At 36.5% G+C, this 21,414-nt stretch overlaps 1 protein-coding gene across 3 annotated transcripts in view; it reads right to left on the bottom strand.

The window, feature by feature from the left end:
• Nucleotides 1-20,154: 20,154 nt before the first annotated feature.
• The window catches only part of TMED5 (transmembrane emp24 protein transport domain containing 5), a 29,721-nt gene continuing 28,461 nt past the window's right edge, over nt 20,155-21,414 (bottom strand). For 2 of the 3 annotated variants that reach the window (XM_012661155.1, XM_012661156.1), the window contains exon 5: nt 20,300-20,823. In XM_012661155.1, coding sequence (XP_012516609.1) covers nt 20,605-20,823 — 219 coding nt within the window. In that variant the 3' untranslated portion in view covers nt 20,300-20,604. Of the gene's footprint in view, nt 20,824-21,414 lie in introns of all 3 variants that reach the window. The other variant, XM_012661157.1, reaches the window with a different exon arrangement.

Raw genomic sequence — 21,414 nt, 5'->3', positions numbered from 1 at the left:
TGAGTTTTGCTTCTGTATTTGCTTGAAAATACACACTAGTGCAGTAGTTTACTGCTTTTATTTAGCTAGGGAGGTAAGGATTTTCTAGTTCCTCCGCTAATATGTTCGTCTGAATTAATCTTTATAAAACTTTGCTTTCATTTTCTTCTTATCCTCCTATATTATTAATAATTGTTGCATGTTCACCTTGAATTGTCTTTTAAAAAAAATAAACTACAATTAGCCAGCTTGTATACTGTATATTTGAAAGACAGTATATCTCTACCTTGTTCCCAAACCTCAAAAAAAATTCAGACTTTCCAGCTTTTCTTTTTACTTACATAGAAGGTGTCAGGGTTTATACAAAAGGATTTCCTACTTTTTCTTAAAAAAACAAAAAAAAAAAACAAAAAAAATAAAAGATATAGAAATAATATATTGTACTCATTTTAATTTCATTTTTATTCAAAACAAATACATTTTTATAGATACTCTGGTACTAAATGATAAACATGAACTTAGACTCTTAGACCACGAAACTAGGGCAGAATATGAGCTGTATGAGTTATTCTATAAATCCTAATATAGGGGTGAAAAAGCCACATCTTGTAAGGTATATTTGGTTACTAATGTTTACCAGAAGTGAATGTTCACTGATGTGTGGCAGTTGAGGGTGTCTTCCCCACCCCCTTTTATCCAAGTATGCATGTTTGGTTTCTATCATTTATATGTTCAGAAGATTTCTGTTATCAACTTAGTCTCTACTAGGTACTATTAAATTTTCGTTGGAATATGGTCTGACTCCCATAGTTCTACCAGACCATTGTATAATGTGGTTCTAGAGTTGAACGAGGATGTGATGGCAAAGGAGATGGCTGTGCAATATTGGGAAATAATTTTTTAAAAAATGCCCTGTTTGTGTGGGGAAATTTTCCTACTTAATTATATTTGAATACCTCAGTGAATGCACACTGCCACAGTTTCCTTTGGTTTCTTCTGTGGCAGTTGATCAGTCATGTTCTTTCCTTAGGAAAATAAAAACTTGACAGTGAAATGTAAAGTAAGAACTCTATCTGGTCATGGGTGCTTTTCTAAGTGATCACACAGTTAGGAAACCCGATGTCTGTCTGATATAAATTTGGAGATGGGAGAAGCTGTGGAAGCAAACTGGTTAGCAGGTATAATATTTGTAGCTTTTAAGTTATTATAATATCAAAATGTCTTTTGGTAATAACTGGATCAAAATGTTATGCTGTCTTTATGTTTAAAATTAGAAAAAGATTACAAATTAACTAGCTCCATCTTTTTTTCTCTCACCCCCCCTCATTTTTACCCTAGCTAGCTCCCCTGGCATTTTCTCTTTTTTGGAGAGGAAGAGTATAGAAACTGGATATGTATGTAGTAACTTCTCATTTGTCTAGCATTTACAAGGAATGTGATTTGTCATTCAAGATACCTTTCCACTGGTTTTAAGCAAGCAAGCAAATGAACAAACAAAACCTTCACAGACGATAAAACGTATTTTTAGATAAAAATATATCCTGTTCAGAATCATTATTCTACTTTCTGTTCCTTGTGTATACTAAAAGGTTTCCAATCCTTTTTTTCCCTACCCTATGGCATGCATTGCCAGAGTTCGTATTAATGTCCTTAAATGGGAAAAATTGCTTTGGGGGCATGGGTGGCAAAAAAAACTCTTAGACAATGGTTTGTATCCCTCCAAAATTCAACCCTACCTTTCAAAAATTGTTATTCCTTAGTATTTAATTAGTCTCATTGAGTTTTCCTAAGTATCACACAAGCAGCTTTGACAATTGAGTTCATGGAATTTATACAAAATATATGTAAGATCAGTACTATGAAACTATGCAAATGGTTGGCTATGTTTTGGAGGACTAATAGCTTGATCTTAAAAAATATATTGGTCAGTGTGGTGGCTTATGCCTGTAATCCTAGCACTCTGGGAGGCTGAAGCCAGGAGGATCACTTGGGGCCAGGAGTTTGAGACCAGCCTGAGCAAGGGTGAGACCCCGTTTCTACAAAAAATAGAAAAATTAGCCAGGCATGGTGGCGCATGCCTGTAGTCTCAGCTACTCGGGAGGCTAAGGCAAGAGGATGGCTTGAGTTCAGGAGTTCGAGGTTGCAGTGAACCATGATGACGCCATTGCACTCTAGCCTGGGCACAGGATGAGACCCTGTCTCAAAACAAACACATAAAAAACAACAATAAAAACAACAACAAAAAACATACTGGCAGAGGTAGTCTGTACTGCCTGTTGGCTGCCATTGGCACCCTTGTGGATGTTGTTTGTTTGAACTTCCGTGCTTTTGTGTATGGCCTGGCTTAGACAATGAAATAAAACCATTTTATATTTTATTATTTAATTCTTCCAAGGTTATTCATCCCATTGTTAATTATGTCAAATGCTAAAAAGAAAAAACGTCGACAATATCTGAAAGAATCTCTAGCAGCTAGTTAAAAGTAATTTTTTCTTATCGAGCACAAGTTAAAAGTAAGCTCACCAAAGACAGATTTTTTTAGAAAAGATTTTTTAAGAAATTAATTTTTTCAGCCTGGTGCAGTGGCTCGTGCCTGTAATCCTAGCACTTTAGGAGGCTGAGGCAGGAGGATTGCTTGAGGTCTGGAGTTCAAGACCAACCTGGGCAACATATAGCGAGACCCCCATCTGTACAAAAAATACAAAAATTAGCCAGGCGTGGTGGCATGCACCTGTAATCCCAGCTACTCAGGAGGCTGAGGCAGAAGGATTGCTTGGGCCCGGGAGTTCGACACCACTGCAGTATAGCCTAAGTGACAGAGTGAGATCCTGTCTCAAAACAAAAACCAAAAAAACCCAAATAAAACAAAAGAAAAAATTAATTTTTTCTAATGTTTTACCTTTGCTGGAAAGTATTTTTTTTTTCTTTTTCTTTAATTTTTTTAAGAGACAGGGTCTTTGCTACCCAGGCTAGAGTACAGTGGCACAATCGTAGCTCACTGCAACCTCAAACTTCTGGACTCAAGCAGTCTTCCAGCCTCAGCCTTCAGAGTAGCTACGCATGCACCACCATACCTAGCTAATTGTTTTTTGTTATTTGTAGAGACTGGGTCTCCAGTGTTGCCCAGGCTGGTGTGGAATTCCTGGGCTCAAGTGATCCTCCCACCTCAGTCTCCTAGAGTGCTGGGATTATAGGCACAAGCCACTGTGCCCAGCCTGGAAGATTTTTGAATGAATTTTAAAAATTTGATTACATTGCTATTATGTATTTACATAAATCACTAATTTGCATATATAAGTTGATACATTATAATTTAAGTAAATACATAAAATTACTTAAATGTGTAGGTGTAAATTTAAGTTAAATAAGTTAATGGTATCCATGATTAGTAATATATACTTAGTGATGGATTATAATCAATGTTTTAATCAATAATTGACAAAATACAAATATTTTCTATTACCACTACTGTAATATAAGGTAATTTTTTGTATACAGAATTTGAGATAGTAACAAGCAGAGAAGAGATTTTGTGCCCTAAAGGTAAACTTTTTTCTTCAAGGAGAAATGGAAAGTTAGGGAAATGAAGCTTGTTGAATAGGGTTTGGGGAGGAGAAGCCTATTGGTTCATCCAAGACTATGGAAGCACTGTTCTGGTTTCTGTATCCCTTTGTTACCAAGTCCCTTCCAGAATCCAAGAGCATGTTCTATATCTAGTCCATTGATTAAAAGAAATTTTACACAGTAATTTTGTTTAACCTTATATCTTAGATTTTCTGGTTTATTTGAACTCGATATAAATTTTCCAATGAAGAATTAATGTCATTAAGACCCATCTTGATACTTCTATAAACCATAGTTTGATCTGTAAGCAACTTTTTTTTTTTTTTTGAGACAGAGTCTCACTCTCTTGCCTGAGCTAGAGTGCCGTGACATCAGCCTAGCTCACAGCAACCTCAGCGACTCCTGGGCTGAAGCGATCCTCCTGCCTCAGCCTCCTGAGTAGCTGGGACTACAGGCATGTGCCACTATGCCCAGCTAATTTTTTTTTTTTCTATTCTTTTTAGTTGTTTGGCTAATTTCTTTCTATTTATAGTAGAGATGGGGTCTTGCTCTTGCTCAGGCTGGTCTCCAACTCCTGAGCTCAAGCAATCCTCCCACCTTGGCCTCCCAGAGTGCTAGGATTATAGGCGTGAGCCACCGCGCCCTGCCTGTAAGCAACTTTTAAACCATTTGAAGACTAGAAACATTTAAGATGCCTTTTTATTGAAGGATTTTCTAAAATGTATTAAATATCGCATGCTTTTAAAAACACCATTTTTCACATGTTAACCTTTCCTATCTCCTGAGAGATTATAAACATTCATTACCGTGTGTTGCTGTAATATGGTAGTACTCATGGGAATCTGGGTTTGGGTAGGAAAGTCTTGTCCTTACTCTTAATGACCTAGGCTAGGTGGTGCTTTTATATTTGCCTGATTTTCATGTATCTTCTGTGGGAGTCCCCATGTTAATCAGTGTTTATTCACAGTGCATTGAGTGGCTTTCTCCCTTTCTCTTCTCTCCCACTTAGCTTCTACATGTTATTAATTTGCTATAGAGTGGAAAGAATTGAAGCAAGGCTTTCTAGGACAAAACCTTGTTTTGCCCACAATTCTGATTTTTAGACTGTCAGTGAGGGTTTGAGAATGATTTACTTCTCACCAAAAATAAATGACTTTTTCAATATTGTTCACTAGAAAAAGATGTTTTTCATTTGTTTTTCTTGCTTTCTACCTTGTGAAATATAAGTGGTTGAGATTTTTAGAAGTCTGGCAACTGGATATTATAATTGAGATGTAACTATAATGTAGGCTAGAGTAAGTTGATTGTTCTATAGCTTTCTAATTGGTCTTTACATTTCCTTAACACATTTCCAGGCACAAACTGCCTGGCAAAACATAGCAGCATGATCTTCTATTAACTGATAGGTGGAATGAGGCTACTGCTAGAGTTGGCTCATGTATTGTGTTTTATGAGAAAGAAGAAATAGTGTTTTTGCCTAGTATGGACTTGTCATGTAAGAATAGTACCATTTTAGAGAAATAGCAAACTGATACGACATGGTTTTATTACCTCCATATATTTAATAGACATAAAAGAAGCCCTAGAACAGAAAGATGTTATTCTAGTAATAATTCAATATTCCCATTACTTTATAGGTTAAATGAATACAAGAATTGTTATTTTAGTAATTTGATTAACTTGTTAACTTTAAGTGCTGAAATTGTTTATATCGATTAAAATGTCAAGCTTCAAAGGATCATAATTAATTTCTAAGATAATAGTTTTACCAAATTTATATAATAATGTTTATTAAATTTGGTCTGTTTCATGATTTTGGCTAAATAAGTCAGGAAAATGTATATAATTAAGATACCCATACTGGTTATTGCCTTCATAGGAAAGGTATAACTTAATTTTTCTCAGTAGGGTCAATCTCTTGACATTTTTAAAATAATTTTTGAAATTTTCAAAAATTTGAAAATATTTTAAAACCAAGTACTTAATAAGACTCAAGTGTTTTAAGTTATAATTTACATTTATTCTGGGACACTTTCTAAAGGACATATATGTTCTTATTCATATTATTAACAAGTTTTATCTGCTAATTAAAGATGCTAGTTTTCATAGATAAGCAAAATTAAGAAAACATCATTTATATTTGGAATTTTGGGGCTTTATTATTGGTTCAAGTTCATATTTAAATTATTTTTGTATTCCTTCAGCATAGTGTGAATTTAAAAAGCACAGTTGGATAACTTTAGAAACACAGCATAAAAGTAAAAGGAAGCACTGGATTAAAATTCTTTATGGAGAATCTCTAACAAAATAGAGAGCTGTATCTAATATTAAGTTAGGTCCAAAATGGGAAACTTCACCATTAAGAACATTAAGAATTACATTTTAGTGAAAAAGCATAAAATAGGACTTTATTCACCATGATTATTTTTAGAAGTAGCATGAATTTTTTTTATTATAGTCTATAAGGGAAAACCTTTGCTCTTACATCTTCTAAAATTGTATACTTTTAACATTTTATATTGAGAGATTCATCATAAGTATAGGCAAAATACAGTTTTAGTTAAATAAAATTCAGGTCTGTTATTTCTTAAGAACCTTATTATTGCTATTATTTCTAAAAATAATTTTCTGTGGCTCTACAATTGAGGTATTTGTATTAGTTCCCTAGAACTGCAGTAACAAGTTATCATAAACTTGGTGGCATAAAATAACAATCTCTCACAAAAATTGAGGTGATGACAAGGTGGTTCCTTTTAGAGGCTCTGAGGGAAAGTTCATCCATGCCTCTCGTACAGCTTCTCTTTGCAGCCAGCAATCCTTGGACACATCACTCTGATTTCTGCTTCCACCTTTATGCAGATTTTCCCTATTTCAAATCTCTCTCTCCTTTGTCTTATAAGGACAATAGTCATAGGGTTTGAGGCCCTCCCTAAATCCAGGATGATCTCATTTAGAGATCTTTAATTACATCTGCAAAGACCCTGTTTCTAAATAAGGCTACATTGAAAGGTATCAGGGGTTAGGACTTGGACATATCGTTTTGGGGGGATACAAGTCAATCCACCACAGTATTATTACTGGATTTTTTTGTATGCTTCAGTTCTTCTGAAAATGATTTAGATTTAAAATTCTGTATGGTTATTATATTAAGTGTTTATTCAAATTCAGCCATCATGTGTTGAATGCCTATAAGTTGTGAACAGAGAGATGAAAGATTAGGAGCCTTCCTCTGAATTCGTAAAGATGCAGGCATAAATACAACTAAATTTGAGTTGAAATGTGATAATTACTATGGTACAAAGTTCCATAGGAAGGACTTATTGAAGGGAATTATATTTGATTTTTGGTTTTGAAGGACAATAAGATTTTGACTGGCAAAATAGGATAGTATAAGAAACAGCATAAATAAATTCAAAAGGTAGAATTTTGGGGGGTGAAGTTGAAGGTATTGTTTATAGAATGGTATAGTCTTGGGGAATTAGGATGTAAGCATGAAAATTAAGTAACATTTGAAAGTATATGACTGCACATATCCAAATATGTACTGTGTTGCTGGAGAAATGAGATCGATTTGTACTACAGTGTTTGTTAGGCTATGCCTTGAAGGGTGGGTTAGCTAGAATAGAGGCTAAGGGAGAGAAAATCTCAGCTCAACATGAAGGAGCAGAATGAGAAAAGTCCTGGAGTTGAGAATGAACATCTCACTCGGTATTTGAGTGATTAGTGTTTTCCAAGACACTTTAGTAGTCCCTCTTTATCCATAGTTTCAGTTACCCATAGTCCAAAAATAGTAAATGGAAAATTTAAGAAATAATTCATTATGTCTTAAATTCCTTGCCATTCTGAGCAGCATAATGAAATCTCACACCATCTCATTCTGTTCTGGCCTGGACAAGAATCATCCCTTTGTCCAGTGTGTCCATGCTGTGTATGCTACCACACCATTAGTAACTTTAACATATGATCAAGTTTAATTTATAAATTAGGCACATTAAGAGATTAACAATAATAAAATAGAACAATTATAACAATATGCTGTAATAAAAGTTATGTGAATGTGATCTCTCTCTAGTTCTCAAAATATCTTACTGTACTACACTCACCCTTCCTGTGAGGATGTGAGATGATATAATGCAATGCCTACATGATGAGATGAAGTAAGGTGACTGTAGAAGGTCAGTAGTTTGCTTCGGGTTATCCTGAATTATCAAGCCATGATGATGTCAATGGTTAGATGTTGGTAGAAGACAATGTCGATAGTTGGGGATCCTCAATAGCTGAAGTTTTTTTTACGAAACCTTTTGGAAGAACATTTTAATCAGAAGTTGTGTCTTTCTTTTTAACTCATCAAAGCATTGCTGCAGAGGTTGTGATCCTTCATATGGGTGACTTTAATGCTGCATTCCATCCGAGGAACGCAATCCATAACTTTGTCCTTTAATGTTTGTGAAATTCGAAACATTTCAGTAAATTTTGGTAACATCCACATTGCTGGTTCTGCTTCAATTTCTTCATCTTCCTCTCCCTCTGATAGGTCACTCAACCAGTTCTTCTAATTCTTCATTTGTTAACACTTCTCCATGACCTTCAATATGTTCTTCCACATATCATAGGTATGTATGCCTAGGAAAAAACATAGTATAATATATATAAAGTTTGGTACTATCTGCAGTTTTAAGAATCCATTGTGGGTCTTCAAACGTATTCCCCAAGGATAAGGGGGTCTACGGTATTGGGGCAAAAATGTGAAATAGGTAAGGTTACTCCCACCATTACTATTCTCATTGCAGGGAAGATAAGAATGTATACATTTAGCTATTTAAAGGGGTCAAAGTGGCAAGAAGTTTTAAGGGAAGTGAGAGACTACTTTTGCCTTGCTGTAGAGGACATTTGGAAAAAAGGAATTATTAGGGAAGACTTAATGTAGGTAGATTTAAATTGTAGCACGAATGATAAGGACTTTCAGAGAAGTGAGCACGTTGAGGCATTCCAGGGTGCAGGAAGAATAAGCAATGTAAGTGCACACACAGAAAAGGATGGTTGAGTTTGGATAGTGTGTAGCAAGGGTGAGGCTGGAAATGATCTGGATTCTGATGAGCATGACTGCTATGCTAAGGTGTGTTTTAGCAAGATTAATTCGGAATCAGTATGTAGGAAGGATTAGAGAGGGAAAAGATGTGAGGTGCAAAAGCCAGTTAGGGCTAATCTAAATCTAGGTAAATGTGAAATAGTAGAAGAAACAGGAATGTTGAGAATACATAAGAAAGTGTGATCAGGGAGATGAGTTGACAGTGCTGAGCATGTAAGGGGTCTTTAAATTTCACAGACATGGCAGGCTTATGATGTTATTAAATAGGGGGAACAGAAGAGGAATAGGCCTGTTCAGAGAACAGTAAGGAAGAAAGATGGGTTTGACTAGACTAAAAGGTTGACGCTTGAAAGTAATGGAAGAAATAGTTACAGAAGTAGAGTAAAACTGGATTATGGAAAGTTTTGAATGCTATAGTTATTAATAGCTATGATTTCTGCCAGGCATTTTCTAAAAGCTTGTGCTTTTTATTATTAAAAAACTTACTCTTCACCTTTTGTAGTATTGCATGATATGGATATACTAAAGTTAACCATTCACTCTAGTTGAAGGCTTTTGGGTTGTTTCCAGTTTCTGGCTCTTACAAATGAAACTGCTGTGTACATTTGTGTTCAAGTTATGATTTGAACATACATTTTCATTTCTCAGGGATAAATGTCTAAGACTAGAAATAGTGGATTGTATGTTCACGCATGTTTAGTTTTATAAAAAACTGCCAAGAATATTTCCCAGAGTGGCTCTATTTTATTTAATGTATTTTAGCAGTAATGTATGAGTGATCTACTTATCCAGTTTCTCTTGCATCCTGGCAAAATAGCTCTAAAATTTCTTTTGAAGCTCTGATCTCTTCTTTCAGCTTTCTCCTACAAATGGCATTAACTTGCTTTTAATGAAAGTTATTGAAATTAAGGGTAGAAAGGTTAGGTTTAGTCCAGCCTTCCATTGGATCTTGGATGTAGAAGCAATCCCTTTTCCAGCTTTTGATCGTTAATGCCACTTAACACTTCAGGATTGGGGAGTAGTATCTTTCTTTATAAAGGAGTTCATATCAGTTTGGATAACTGATTCTTATTGATCATTTTACTGCTTCTCTATTTCCTCCCAGTCTGCTACAGAAGGCACATTAATAAATCTAAGCCTGTTAAAACAGTAACAAAAACAATTCAAGAACTGAAATGACAGGGTTGTTTTTAATGTTGTCATATTATTAGGCTGTTAATTCATGGTCAGTGAAAACCTCCAGGTTTTATCCCTGCCCTGCATTTTCTTGTGTTTTCTTTCAGATGCAGGGATCCAGAATCATCTCCATGTGCCTTCTCTATTTTATTTATTTATTTATTAATTATTTGATAGGGTCTATTTATTTATTTGACATGGTCTTGCTCTGTTGCTGAGGATTACAGGTGTGAGCCACCACACCTGGTCACCTTCTCTTATATAACCTCATCCTAGGTGTGAATTATTTATTCTGTGCCCTTGCCCTGGACATATATTAGGTGTAATATGGCTCTAGTTTATGACAAAAGCCTTCCAGAAGTCCAGACACCTGAATGTGATGGTAGTGCAAAAGCAGGTGCCTAAGAATTTCTGCCAGCTTGCAGGGGAAGAGTTGCTTGTCTAGATGGTACAAAGGAAATGACTGATAATATACCAACATACACCAAGCATTGTAGTTTCTTATATGCTATTTTAAGATGTTACTTAAAATATTTTTAAAATAAAAATGAAATAGGCTCAAGGAGTTAGTTTTGATTTCCCAAGAACACCTAGCTAGAAAATGGTCCAAGGTTAACTGACAGAATTTCATATTGTGTTGTTTAAAAATTAAGATTCCTGAGCCATACGTATTTCAGACCTAAAAAATCAATTTCTGGGGTGGGGTAGAGGAGTGGAACAAGCTCCCTGGGTGCTTATTTAGCATTCCAAACTTTGAGAATTTATCATCTCTGCTTCTGCATATTTTGAGCACCTTTTAGGTACAATGCATGTTTAGGCAACACATGAATAAGTACATATATAAACAGAATCCAATGCAAAGTAGAATGATGTACAGTGCAGAGCTATGGGTTTTCAAAATGGGAGAGGACAGCACTTTTTTTTTTTTCTGACACTTTGCTGAATTTATTTGTCAATTCCAGGAGTCTCTTGGCAGAATCATTTGGGTTTTTTTTTTTTTTCCGGGTTAGAGTGCCGTGGCGTCATCCTAGCTCACAGCAACCTCAGACTCCTGGGCTCAAGTGATCCTCCTGCCTCAGCCTCCTGAGTAGCTGGGACTACAGGCATGCGTCACCATGCCCGGCTAATTTTTTTTCTATATATTTTTAGTTGTCCAATTAATTTCTTTCTATTTTTAGTAGAGACGGGGTCTCACTCTTGCTCAGGCTGGTTTCGAACTCCTGAGCTCAAACAATCCGCCCGCCTTGACCTCCCAGAGAGCTAGAATTACAGGTGTGAGCCACCGCGCCCGGCCCATTTGGGTTTTCTAGATAGAAGATCGTATCATCAGCAAAGACCAATAGTTTGACCTCTTCTTTCCTCATTTCAATACCCTTGATTTCCTTTTCTTGCTTGATTGCTCTGGCAAGGGCTTCCAGCAGTATGTTGAATAGAAGTGGTGACAGTGGGTAACCTTGTCTGGTTCCATTTCTAAGTGGGAATGCTCTCAGTTTTTTCCTGTTGAGTATGATGTTGGCTGTGGGTTTGTCATATGGCTTTTATGATTTTGAGGTATTAGGTTTGTGCAAAAGTAATTATGATTTTAGCATTGTTCAAATTTGCTGTTTGATATTGGAATACATTCTTAAATAAATGTGGTTATGTTATACATCATTTTAATTCACATTTCTCACTTTATGCTTTTTTGCTAATGACTTATTACTTGCAGTTTATTTTATATTTATTTTATACTTATGGAAATGATGTTAGAAAAGAAGTAAATGCCAGCAATTTTCTTATTTCAGTTTAAAATGGGTCGTAAAGCAGCAGAGACAACTCTCGCAACATCAAAAACGCATTGGCCCAGGAACCGCTAAAAAACATACAGTGGAGTGGTGGTTCAAAAAGTTTTGCAAAGGAGATGAGAGCCTTGAAGATGAGGAGTGCAGTGACCAGCCATCAGAAGTTGACAACCAATTGACAGCAATCATCAAAGCTGATCCTTTTGTAACTACATGAAAAGTTGCTGAAGAATTCAATGTCGATCATTTGTTCGGCATTTGAAGCAAATTGGAAAGGTGAAAAAGCTCGATGAGTGGGTGCCTCATGAGCTGACTGAAAATCAAAAAAATCGTTGTTTTGATGTGTCGTCTTCTTGTTGGCAACAACAGCAAACCATCTCTCAATCGGATTATGGATTATGTATGACAACTGGCGATGAACAGCTCAGTGGCTGGACCAAAAAGAAGCTCCAAAGCACTTCCCAAAGCCAAACGTGCACCAAAAAAGGGTCATGGTCACTCTTTGGTGGTCTGTTGCTTGTCTGATCCATTACAGCTTTCTGAATCCTGGCAAAACCATTCCATCTGAGAAGTATGCTCAGCAAATCGATGAGATGCATAAAAAACTGTAACATCTGCAGCTGGCATTGGTCAACAGAAAGGGCCCAATTCTTCTCCACGACAATGCCCGCCTGACTGCATGTCGCACAACCAACGTTTCAAAAGTTGAATGAATTGTGCTACGAAGTTTTGCCTCATCTGCCATAATTACCTGACCTCTCACCAACTGGCTACTACTTCTTCAAGCATCTCGACAACTCTTTGCAGGGAAAAAGCTTCCACAACCAGCAGGGTGCAGAAAGTGCTTTCCAAGAGTCTGTCGAATCCCAAAGTACAGATTTTTATGCTACAGGAATAAACAAACGTATTTCTTGTTGGCAAAAATGTGTTGATTGTAATGGTTCCTATTTTCATTAATAAAGATGTGTTTGAGCCTAGTTATAAGGATTTAAAATTCATGGTCAGAAACCACAGTTACTTTTGCACCAACCTAATAAGTTCCATCTGTGCCTATTTTGTTCAGAGTTCCTGTCATAAAAGGGTGCTGAATTTTGTCACCTGCTTTTTCTGCATCTATTTAGAGGATCATATGGTCTTATTTTTTGCTTCTATTTATGCAGTGAATCACATTTATAAATTTGTGTGATGTTGAACCATCCTTGTATCTCTGGGATGAAGCACACCTGGTTGTGGTGGATTATTTTTTTTGATGTGCAGCTGAATTCAGTTTGCTAGGATTTTATTAGAATTTTTGCACCTATATATTCATAAGGGATATTGGTCTGTAGTTTTTTGTTGTTATGTCCTTTCCTGGCTTTGGTATCAAGGTGACATTGGCTACATAGAATGAGTTGGGGAGGATTCCTTCTTTTTCACTGTTAAGGAATACTTTCTGCCGTATAGGTACCAGTTCTTTTTAAGTCTGGTGAAATTAGACTGTGAAACCATCTGGTCTGGGACTTTATTTTGTTGGAAGAATTTTTATTGCAGCTTCGATTTTGTTACTTGATATTGGTCTGTCCAGGAGTTCTGTTTCTTCCTGATTGAGGCTAGGGAGGTTTTGTGTTTCTAAGAATTTGTCCATTTCCTCAACATTTTCAAGTTTATGTGCATATTGATTTTTATAGCATTCCAAATGATATGTTGTATTTCTGTGGTATCAGTTGTAATATCTCCTTTTTCATTTCTGATTGAGGTTATTAGGATCCTTTTCTGTTTCTGGTTAATCTAGCAAGAGGCCTGTTTATCTTTTCAAAGAACCAACTTTCTGTTTCATTAATCTTCTGTATAATTCTTTTGGAATCGATCTCATTTAGCTCTGCTCTGACCTTAATTATTTCTTTTCTTCTGCTTGGTTTGGGATTGGTTTGCTCTTCCTTTTCCAATTCCTTGAGATGATTTATTAGATTGTCGATTTGTGATATTTCTGTCTTTAGGATGTAGGCATTTAAGGCCATTAATTTTCCTCCTTAGGACTGCCTTTGCAGAATCCCACAGATTTTAGTAACTTTTGTCGCCTTTATCATTTAGTTCAAAGGATCTTTTGATTTCCATCTTAATTTCCTCCTTGACCCAATAATCATTCAGCAGTAGGTTGCTTAATTTCCATGACTTTGTATAGAGTTGAGTGTTTCTGTTGGAATTGATTTCTAAGAGATTTATTCCACTGTGGTCTAAGTAGATACATGGTATAATTTCTGTTTTTTAAAATTTGTTGAGACATGTTTTATGGCCTAGAATGTGATCAATCTTAGAGAATGTTCTGTGAGCTGACAAGAAGAAAATATATTCAGTAGTTTTGGGGTAGAATGTTCTGTAAATGTCTGTTAGGCCCATTTATTCTAGAGTCCTGTTTAAGTCCATTGTTTCTTTATTTTCTGCTTGGAAAATCTGTCCTGTTCTCTGAGAGGGGTGTTGAAGTCCCTGGCTATTACAATGCTATTGTTTATCATTTTGTTTAGATCAAGTAGGATTTGCTTTATGAATCTGGGTACACCTGTGTTAGGTGCATAGATATTTAGGATTGTTATGTCTTGTTGAATTGTTCTCTTCACCATGATACAATGATGGTCTTTGTCTTTCTTTACTTTTGTTGATTTGAAGTCTACGTTATCTGATATGAGAATGGCTATACCAGCTTTCTTTTGGTTTCCATTTGTATGGAGTGTTGTTCTCCATCCCTTCATCTTGAGTCTGAATGAGTCCTTGTAGGTGAGATATGTTTCCTGGAGACAGTAGATGCTTGGATTGTATTTATTTATCTATTCAGCCAGCCTGTGTCTCTTCAGTGGGGAGCTCAAGCCATTCACATTTATTGAAAGAATTGATAAGTGGCGTTGATTTCTTTTCATCCTGTTGCATAGAACTTTATTGCTTTGTTTTACCTCTTGAGCCATTGCAGTAACTGGGTTCTGAACTTTAGCATTTGTATGGTTTTACACTGGTGGGTGTCTGTTGTGCTGATCAGTGTATCATGCAGATCCGAGTACTTCCTGCAGGGCAAGTCTGATCTTCACAAGTTCCCCAGTGTTTGCTTGTCTGAGAAAGTCTTTATTTCTCCATCATATAAGAAACTTAGTTTTGCAGGATACAAAATTGTAAGCTGGCCATTATGCTGTTTGAGAATACTGAGAATGGGTCCCCAGTCCCTTCTGGCTTGCAAGGTCTCAGTTGAGAAATCTGCAGTTAAGTCTGATGGGTTTTCCTTTGTAAGTTACCTGATGCTTTTGCCTTACAGTTTGTAGGAGTTCCTCTTTCATGTTAACTTTAGCCAGTCTGATGACTGTATGTCATGGTGATTGCCTCTTGGCAGTGAAATCTCCCAGGAGTCCGTTGTGCTTCTAGTACTTGGATGTCCAGGTTTCTAGCAAGACCTGGGAAATTTTCATTAAGTATTCCCTCAAATAGGTTTTTTAGCCCTTGTGTATTTTCTTCTTAACCCTCAGGGATGATGCCTATGCTTCTTGTTAGGTCTCTTTACACAATCCCATATTTGTTATAGGCTTTTTTTGTTTCTCTTAATTCTCTGTTCTTTCTCTTTGACTGACTTGTTTAATTCAAAGGCAGTGTCTTCTAGCTCTGAGATTGTTTCTTCTGCCTGTTCTAGCCTATTCTTAAGGCTTTCCACTGTGTTTTATAATTCCTTGAATGAATTTTTCATTTCCAGAAGCTCTGATTTTTTTAAATAATTCAATTTCTTTAGTGAATTTTTCTTTTCTTTTTTTTTTTTTTTTGAGACAGAGTCTCACTCTCTTACCCGGGCTAGAGTGCCGTTGTGTCAGACCCGCTCACAGCATCCTCAAACTCCTGGGCTCAAGCGACCCTCCTGCCTCAGCCTCCCGAGTAGCTGGGACCACAGGCATGTGCCACCACGCCCAGCTAATTTTTTCTATATATATTTTTAGTTGTCCAGCTAATTTCTTTGTTTTTTTTAGTAAAGATGGGGTCTTGTTCTTGCTCAGGCTGGTCTCAACTGCTGAGCTCAAACAATCTGCCTGCCTCAGCCTCCCAGAGTGCGAGGATTACAGGTGTATCTTTAGTGAATTTTTCATTTGTTTCCTGCATTGTTTTTGTGGTTTGTTTGTGTTGGTTTTCTATTTTTTCTTGTATTTCATTCAGCTTCCTTACAATCTGTATTTGAAATTCTTTATTGGTCATTTTAATATTCTTGGTTGGTTTCCATTGGTACGGTTATTGTTTTCTTTTGGGTGTGTCCTTTTCTCTGATTTTTCTTGTATCTGGAGATCTTTTGCTGATGTCTTCTCATCTGGAGCAGCTTTTGCTTATTTTTGGATTTTCTTTTGATTAGATAATGGCACACCCAGTTTAATCTTTGAGACAGTGGGTGGTGCTTGTGGGTAAGACTCAACTGCACCCTATATGATTGAGTCAATATATGTTGCAAAGGGCATGCAAATGAAAATCCCTGTCAGTAAGTGGTACTTGCTGGAAGGAACAAGCTGCGATGTTGTTTTTGGGTCCTGTGACTAGTTCTAGTCCCTCAGGAGAAGCACTCGATTGCCCCAGGGGGTAGGTATGCTCCTGGAACTTCAGGTGAGTCCTTTTTCTCCACGATGGCCGAGGTAGATGGGAGAGTGAGGCTGGGTGGGGCTGGGTTGGGTGAGCTTGCCCTCAAGCTCCACCAAAGCTGACAAGGTATCTTTCAGCAGGGGCCAAAGGTCTGCTCCCAGCTTCCAGGCAAAGCCACCAGGGAGGGGCTGCAGTAGCCTCACCCAATCACAAATCACTCCTCCTTGCCCCCAAGCAATGTGACTGAGACTTGGGGGTACAGTATCTCTTCTGTGGGCCTGTCTCTGGGTCCCTGAAGACCAATCCCTTAATATGCCAAGGAGAAGCACACTGGTCCTGAGTTGCCCAGGGGGCGCCCAAAGCAGGTTCAATGTCTCTCTGCTTTGGGGGGTGCCCTGCCCTAATGGAGTCACTGGGCAAGCAGCACCAGGGAGGGCTGGCAGGCAGGGAGCTCACAGTTGAGCTCCCCTCAACTCACAGTTGAGTACCCCTCAGTCTGCTGCAGGACCCCCAGAGGAAAAGCCTGAGCCCCACACACTGTGGGAGCCTCGGTGTGGTAGATGCACGGAGAGGAAAAACAGTTCCTATGAGCCCGGGCTCAACCATCTCAGCAGCCTGGGCGGGGCTGGGGAGGGGAGAAAAAGGGTCTGAACGGGAGAAAGCTAGCACTTTGGTCACATCTGTCCACCTCACCAGAAGGCAGACCACCCAGAGTGTCCAGACTGTGGGGTCACAGAGATCCCCCCAGACCCACCAGCTTCCTGTGGCTCCTGCAGTCTGGGCCAGAGTTGGGAACAGCTTGTGTGGGAATGTTCCAGACCAAAACTGAGGGGCTGAAGCTCCCTGCGGAGGACAAAGGTGCACGGTAGGTGGAGAAGCAATATGGTGCTTGCCTTTTCAGCCTGGGTCTATGGTGTCAGGGAGCGACCCCAAGGGCGCCAGCAGATTGGTGCTTCCTCTTCACGCAGCTCCCAGTTCACTGGTGGCAGCAGCTTTTGGGCTTGCGGGGGCGGAAGAGCTCTCCAGCAGCTTGCGAGCCCACTGACTGCCAGAGCTGTGGGGAGTGAGAAATAAACTGCTCACTGGACTCCAAGCCTCCTGGGGGCTGATCTCTGCTGATATCCTGCTGCTTTGTGTTCCGATCCACAACTCCTCTATTTCTTTTTCTTATCCTCTTTTCGAAAGGCTTTGTGCTTAGCTCCTTACCACACACAGCTTCAGAATTTAGCATAAGTCTTGGGGTGCAAACCAGCAGTGTGGCAGACATCGTCCTTCCAGATTTAAACTAGGGTATGCTCCCTTGAGAGAGAGCAAAGGAACCTTGATGGATTGTCCAACATTTGCTCCTAAGATCAGTCTGGTATATCTTAGAGTGAGATTCTAAGATTTCATAAGAATCACGAGGGTGTGTGAATTTCCTGGGTCTGCCCTAACGAAGGACTCCAAACTGAGTGGCTTAAAATGACAGGAATGTTTCCTCTCACAGGGGTGGGAGCCAGAACTCTGAGATGAAAGTGTCAGTGGGGCTGGTGCCTTCTGATGGCTCTGAGGGAAAACCTGCTCCTTGCTCTCTCCTGGTGGTTGGTGCCATGAGGAAAGCACATTAATTAAGATTGAGATCAAGAAAGGCTTTAAGGAGTAGACAGCATTTACAATCTTTGACAGTAATTTTTATTGTATATACTTAGTTCAGTACCCATAATACATTGCTCATTTAAGATGGCTGTCTGTTTATAAGTATACAGCAATTTCGGCAACACTGATTGTGAATTATTATGCTCCAGATGAAAAATCATTACATGCTGAATCAATTTCTTTTAAAATTTTAGGGAAATAATTTTTATTTGAGGAGGCATAGAATTCTAAGTACTCATTTTTGACATCATGATTAAGAATAAATATATTTACCATAAAATTACATTTCAATTTGTAATTTATTTAAATGCTATTTTTTCAAACATTTATCTTGCCTGTCTTGACATTCACATGAAAGAATCATCCATTAATCAATTATTTATTAATCATCATTAATCATCCAAATGTGAACGGGAGCAAGCTCTAGACTTTAGTTAATTATTATAGTATTTTAAAATTCTATATAATTAAAAACCAAAGATAAAATCAGCTGTAAAGCGGCAAATAGCTTACTGAATTCCAGCATTATTTTAATTTAGAAATGGAATAGCAACTTTAAAAAAACCATATGAAACAGATAAACATGCCTTTAGAAATATTAAAGATTCTTGTTCTTTACAAATTTTGTTTTTTAGTTAATACAAGTAACATGCTTCTTAAATATCTTTTACTTTGTGTCTATAAAAATAAAATTATCCTTAATATTCCTAAATTGTTTTCCAAATAAAGCCAATATTATTTTTATATGGTAAGAAGTTACAGAATCATAGGTTTAAAATCAGTGGCACAAATCATAATATGTAGATAATGATATAACAAATTCAGTGTTAGGTAAGATGTCAGAGTATAGTACAGTAACAGTTGTACATTAGAGGTAGAATTCTTAATCACAGTTTTATAGAAAAGATGCAGTAGTTTATATTTGTATCCTGCCTTATTATAGTTATGGTACTGTAAGTTTGCTTCTCATAATGAATTTAATAGGGCAAAAGGGACGGCTCTTCGTAGGCAATGATCTTATTGACCCTTGTTCTGCAAGTGTTACAGGGACTACTCCTAGACACCTGCAGCACTTTTTTGGCCAATTAAGGTAACTGATCATATATGACATTTACTCATTTTTTAAAAAGCCTCCAAGTAGGGAAATCTAAGCTTCTATTCTCCCAAGAGCTTAAGAAGGAGGGAAATGTCTCTGTACTACTCTGAGTATATGCTATAAATGAAATAAATCACTATCTCTTGGATATCATTATTGCTTATCAAGAATTCCAGCAGTGTTATCCTATAGATGGGCTCTATACTCAAATTTTTAACTTGATTGTTTGTAACTCACAATATATCTGTTGTAAACAATATTACAAATGGGTATTACTTAAAAATTCTATTTCATTCATAATGAAATTAAATTATTAGTACTTGAGGAAGACTCCATAGACTTCAATAAGCTAGGATGGCAGAGACTTTTTATGTTTATATGAGTTATTCACATTTGGGTGTTTCGAATTGTTACTTCCATGTCAATAAATAGTGATCAGAAAGACCATTTTATAAAAGCTATAGTAAAAATTGTAATAAATATGTACACACAATGCTAAAACATACAGTAGGGCTTATATTTCATAAAATGTACCTGAATACTTATAAAAGATAATTCAAAAGAGAATACTTATAGAAAATAAAACTGATGGTCAAACATAGTTTCTTCCAGTTAACTGGAAATTAGTCTGTGATTTATATTAAGATTGGGATGTCATGATGAGCCCATCAGATTCCAGGTATTTATTTCAGTTTCTACGTAAGTGAACTTTATTTTGGATCAGGTATTCTCAAGCTTACCAAAATTCTTTTTTATCGTTTATGATAATTTTTAGAACTCAGAAAAGGAGATATTTATTTATGTTAGGCCCAGATCTGTTTAGCAACATCTCCCTCAAAACTGCTGATGATAATGTATTATTCAAGTCAGTAATCATGTTAAAATTAACATAACACTGTTGACAGATAATATAAAAATAAAGTTATTTAACTCACATTTAATTTTAAAATCCTATACCTTAGTTAAGGGTTAGACAGAATGGGTCCTTATGGAGACCAAGCAAGCTTTAACTATATATTCTTCACTTCAGAGACAAAACCTGACCTAATTTTAATCAGGAAAGTGTAACTTTGCATTTTTAAGAATTATCAAAATGTCAACTTTTGGGATGTAGGCTAGGTATATAAAACTAATACTTTTTGCTATATTTTACATTGAAAGATATTTGGATATAAAAATCTCAAAAATCCAATTGTATTTCAAAGCTATGCATCTATTTACAGGAGAGATGCATATGTAAATAGAGAAAAGTTGAACTTTTGTCTTCTAAAGATATATTTAATCCATAATTAATTTTCAGATGATTTATAACTTAATATATTGAAAACTTATATAATTAATTTGTAATTGCCAAATTTACAAAGAAAGTTCTGGATAAGAGAACCTTTTAAAAACAGACTGGTGTTGTACTTAGGCCCACTATTCATTTAAATCACCTATGACATTTGTAAAATTTTTTCAAATTTAGGAAAATGTAGTTAATAATATGGCTTCACTCAGTTAAACCTATATTTTGCAAAATGTTCAAGTTATACACTTAAGTACAACTGGACCAATAAGATTATCTGCACAGAAAGTAAATTAGGCTTTCCTTTCACATTAAAATTATGATGCCTGAAAACAATTTGGGAAAGACTATCAATTGTCTGGACTGTAATAGTTTACTGCCTTTTTATGCCTTTCTTTTCAATGTTAAGTACTCTAGGTTTGGAGTTTTAAGTTCTACTTTTCCTCTTGTCTTCAAATAGACTCTTCAGCATATAAACTTGAATGGCTGACACCACCACCATGACCACTAAATTAACCATAGACCAGAAGTTGACTCTATCAAAGTTGCTTTCTTGTATGTTTCGATCACGAGCTTCAAATGCTCTAAGCAGAGTTTGTATGTGACCACTTTTGCTTAGTCTGGACTTGATGCTGTTGATGGATTCCTGGAGATAAATAGAATAATTTTACTATTAAAGAATGCTCAGAAATTTTAAGTTAATTTTAAAATGAGCTTCATGTTAGTTTTTTATCCAAACCAAATTTTACGATACAGGGGTACACAATTCAATTAAGGAACAGGTACTACTTATATTACCTAATGATCCTCTGTAAATTTACATAATAGTTCTCCTGATATATTTAAATTGTTTATAAATAGTTATTTAACAAAGGAATAAAGCTATTGTGAATTGCAAATAGATAATACGAAACTATGTGAGTGGCACAGCACTGAGAATTTTACATACATTATCTCTTTCTTAGTCCTTACACAATCATAAGAAAATGATTATTTTTAGAGATGGAGTCTTGCTATGTTGCAGCCTCGAATTCCTGACCTCAAGCAATCCTCCTGTGTAGTTGGGACTACAGGCACATGCCACTGGGCCTGATAAATAATTTAGTTTTTAAAACTCAATTAATGATAACCTTTAGGTAATTACCTATTATATAACGCCTTGTGTTTATAATATTTTCTTCTTTGAATGTTAGTCTGGCCAATTTAGTATCTAGCAAAATACCCAATGTTTTAATCT

The sequence above is a fragment of the Propithecus coquereli genome, unplaced genomic scaffold, assembly GCF_000956105.1.
Source record: "Propithecus coquereli isolate 6110/MARCELLA unplaced genomic scaffold, Pcoq_1.0 Scaffold7, whole genome shotgun sequence".
NCBI lineage: Eukaryota > Metazoa > Chordata > Mammalia > Primates > Indriidae > Propithecus > Propithecus coquereli.
This window is presented reverse-complemented; position numbering and strand designations above follow the sequence as displayed.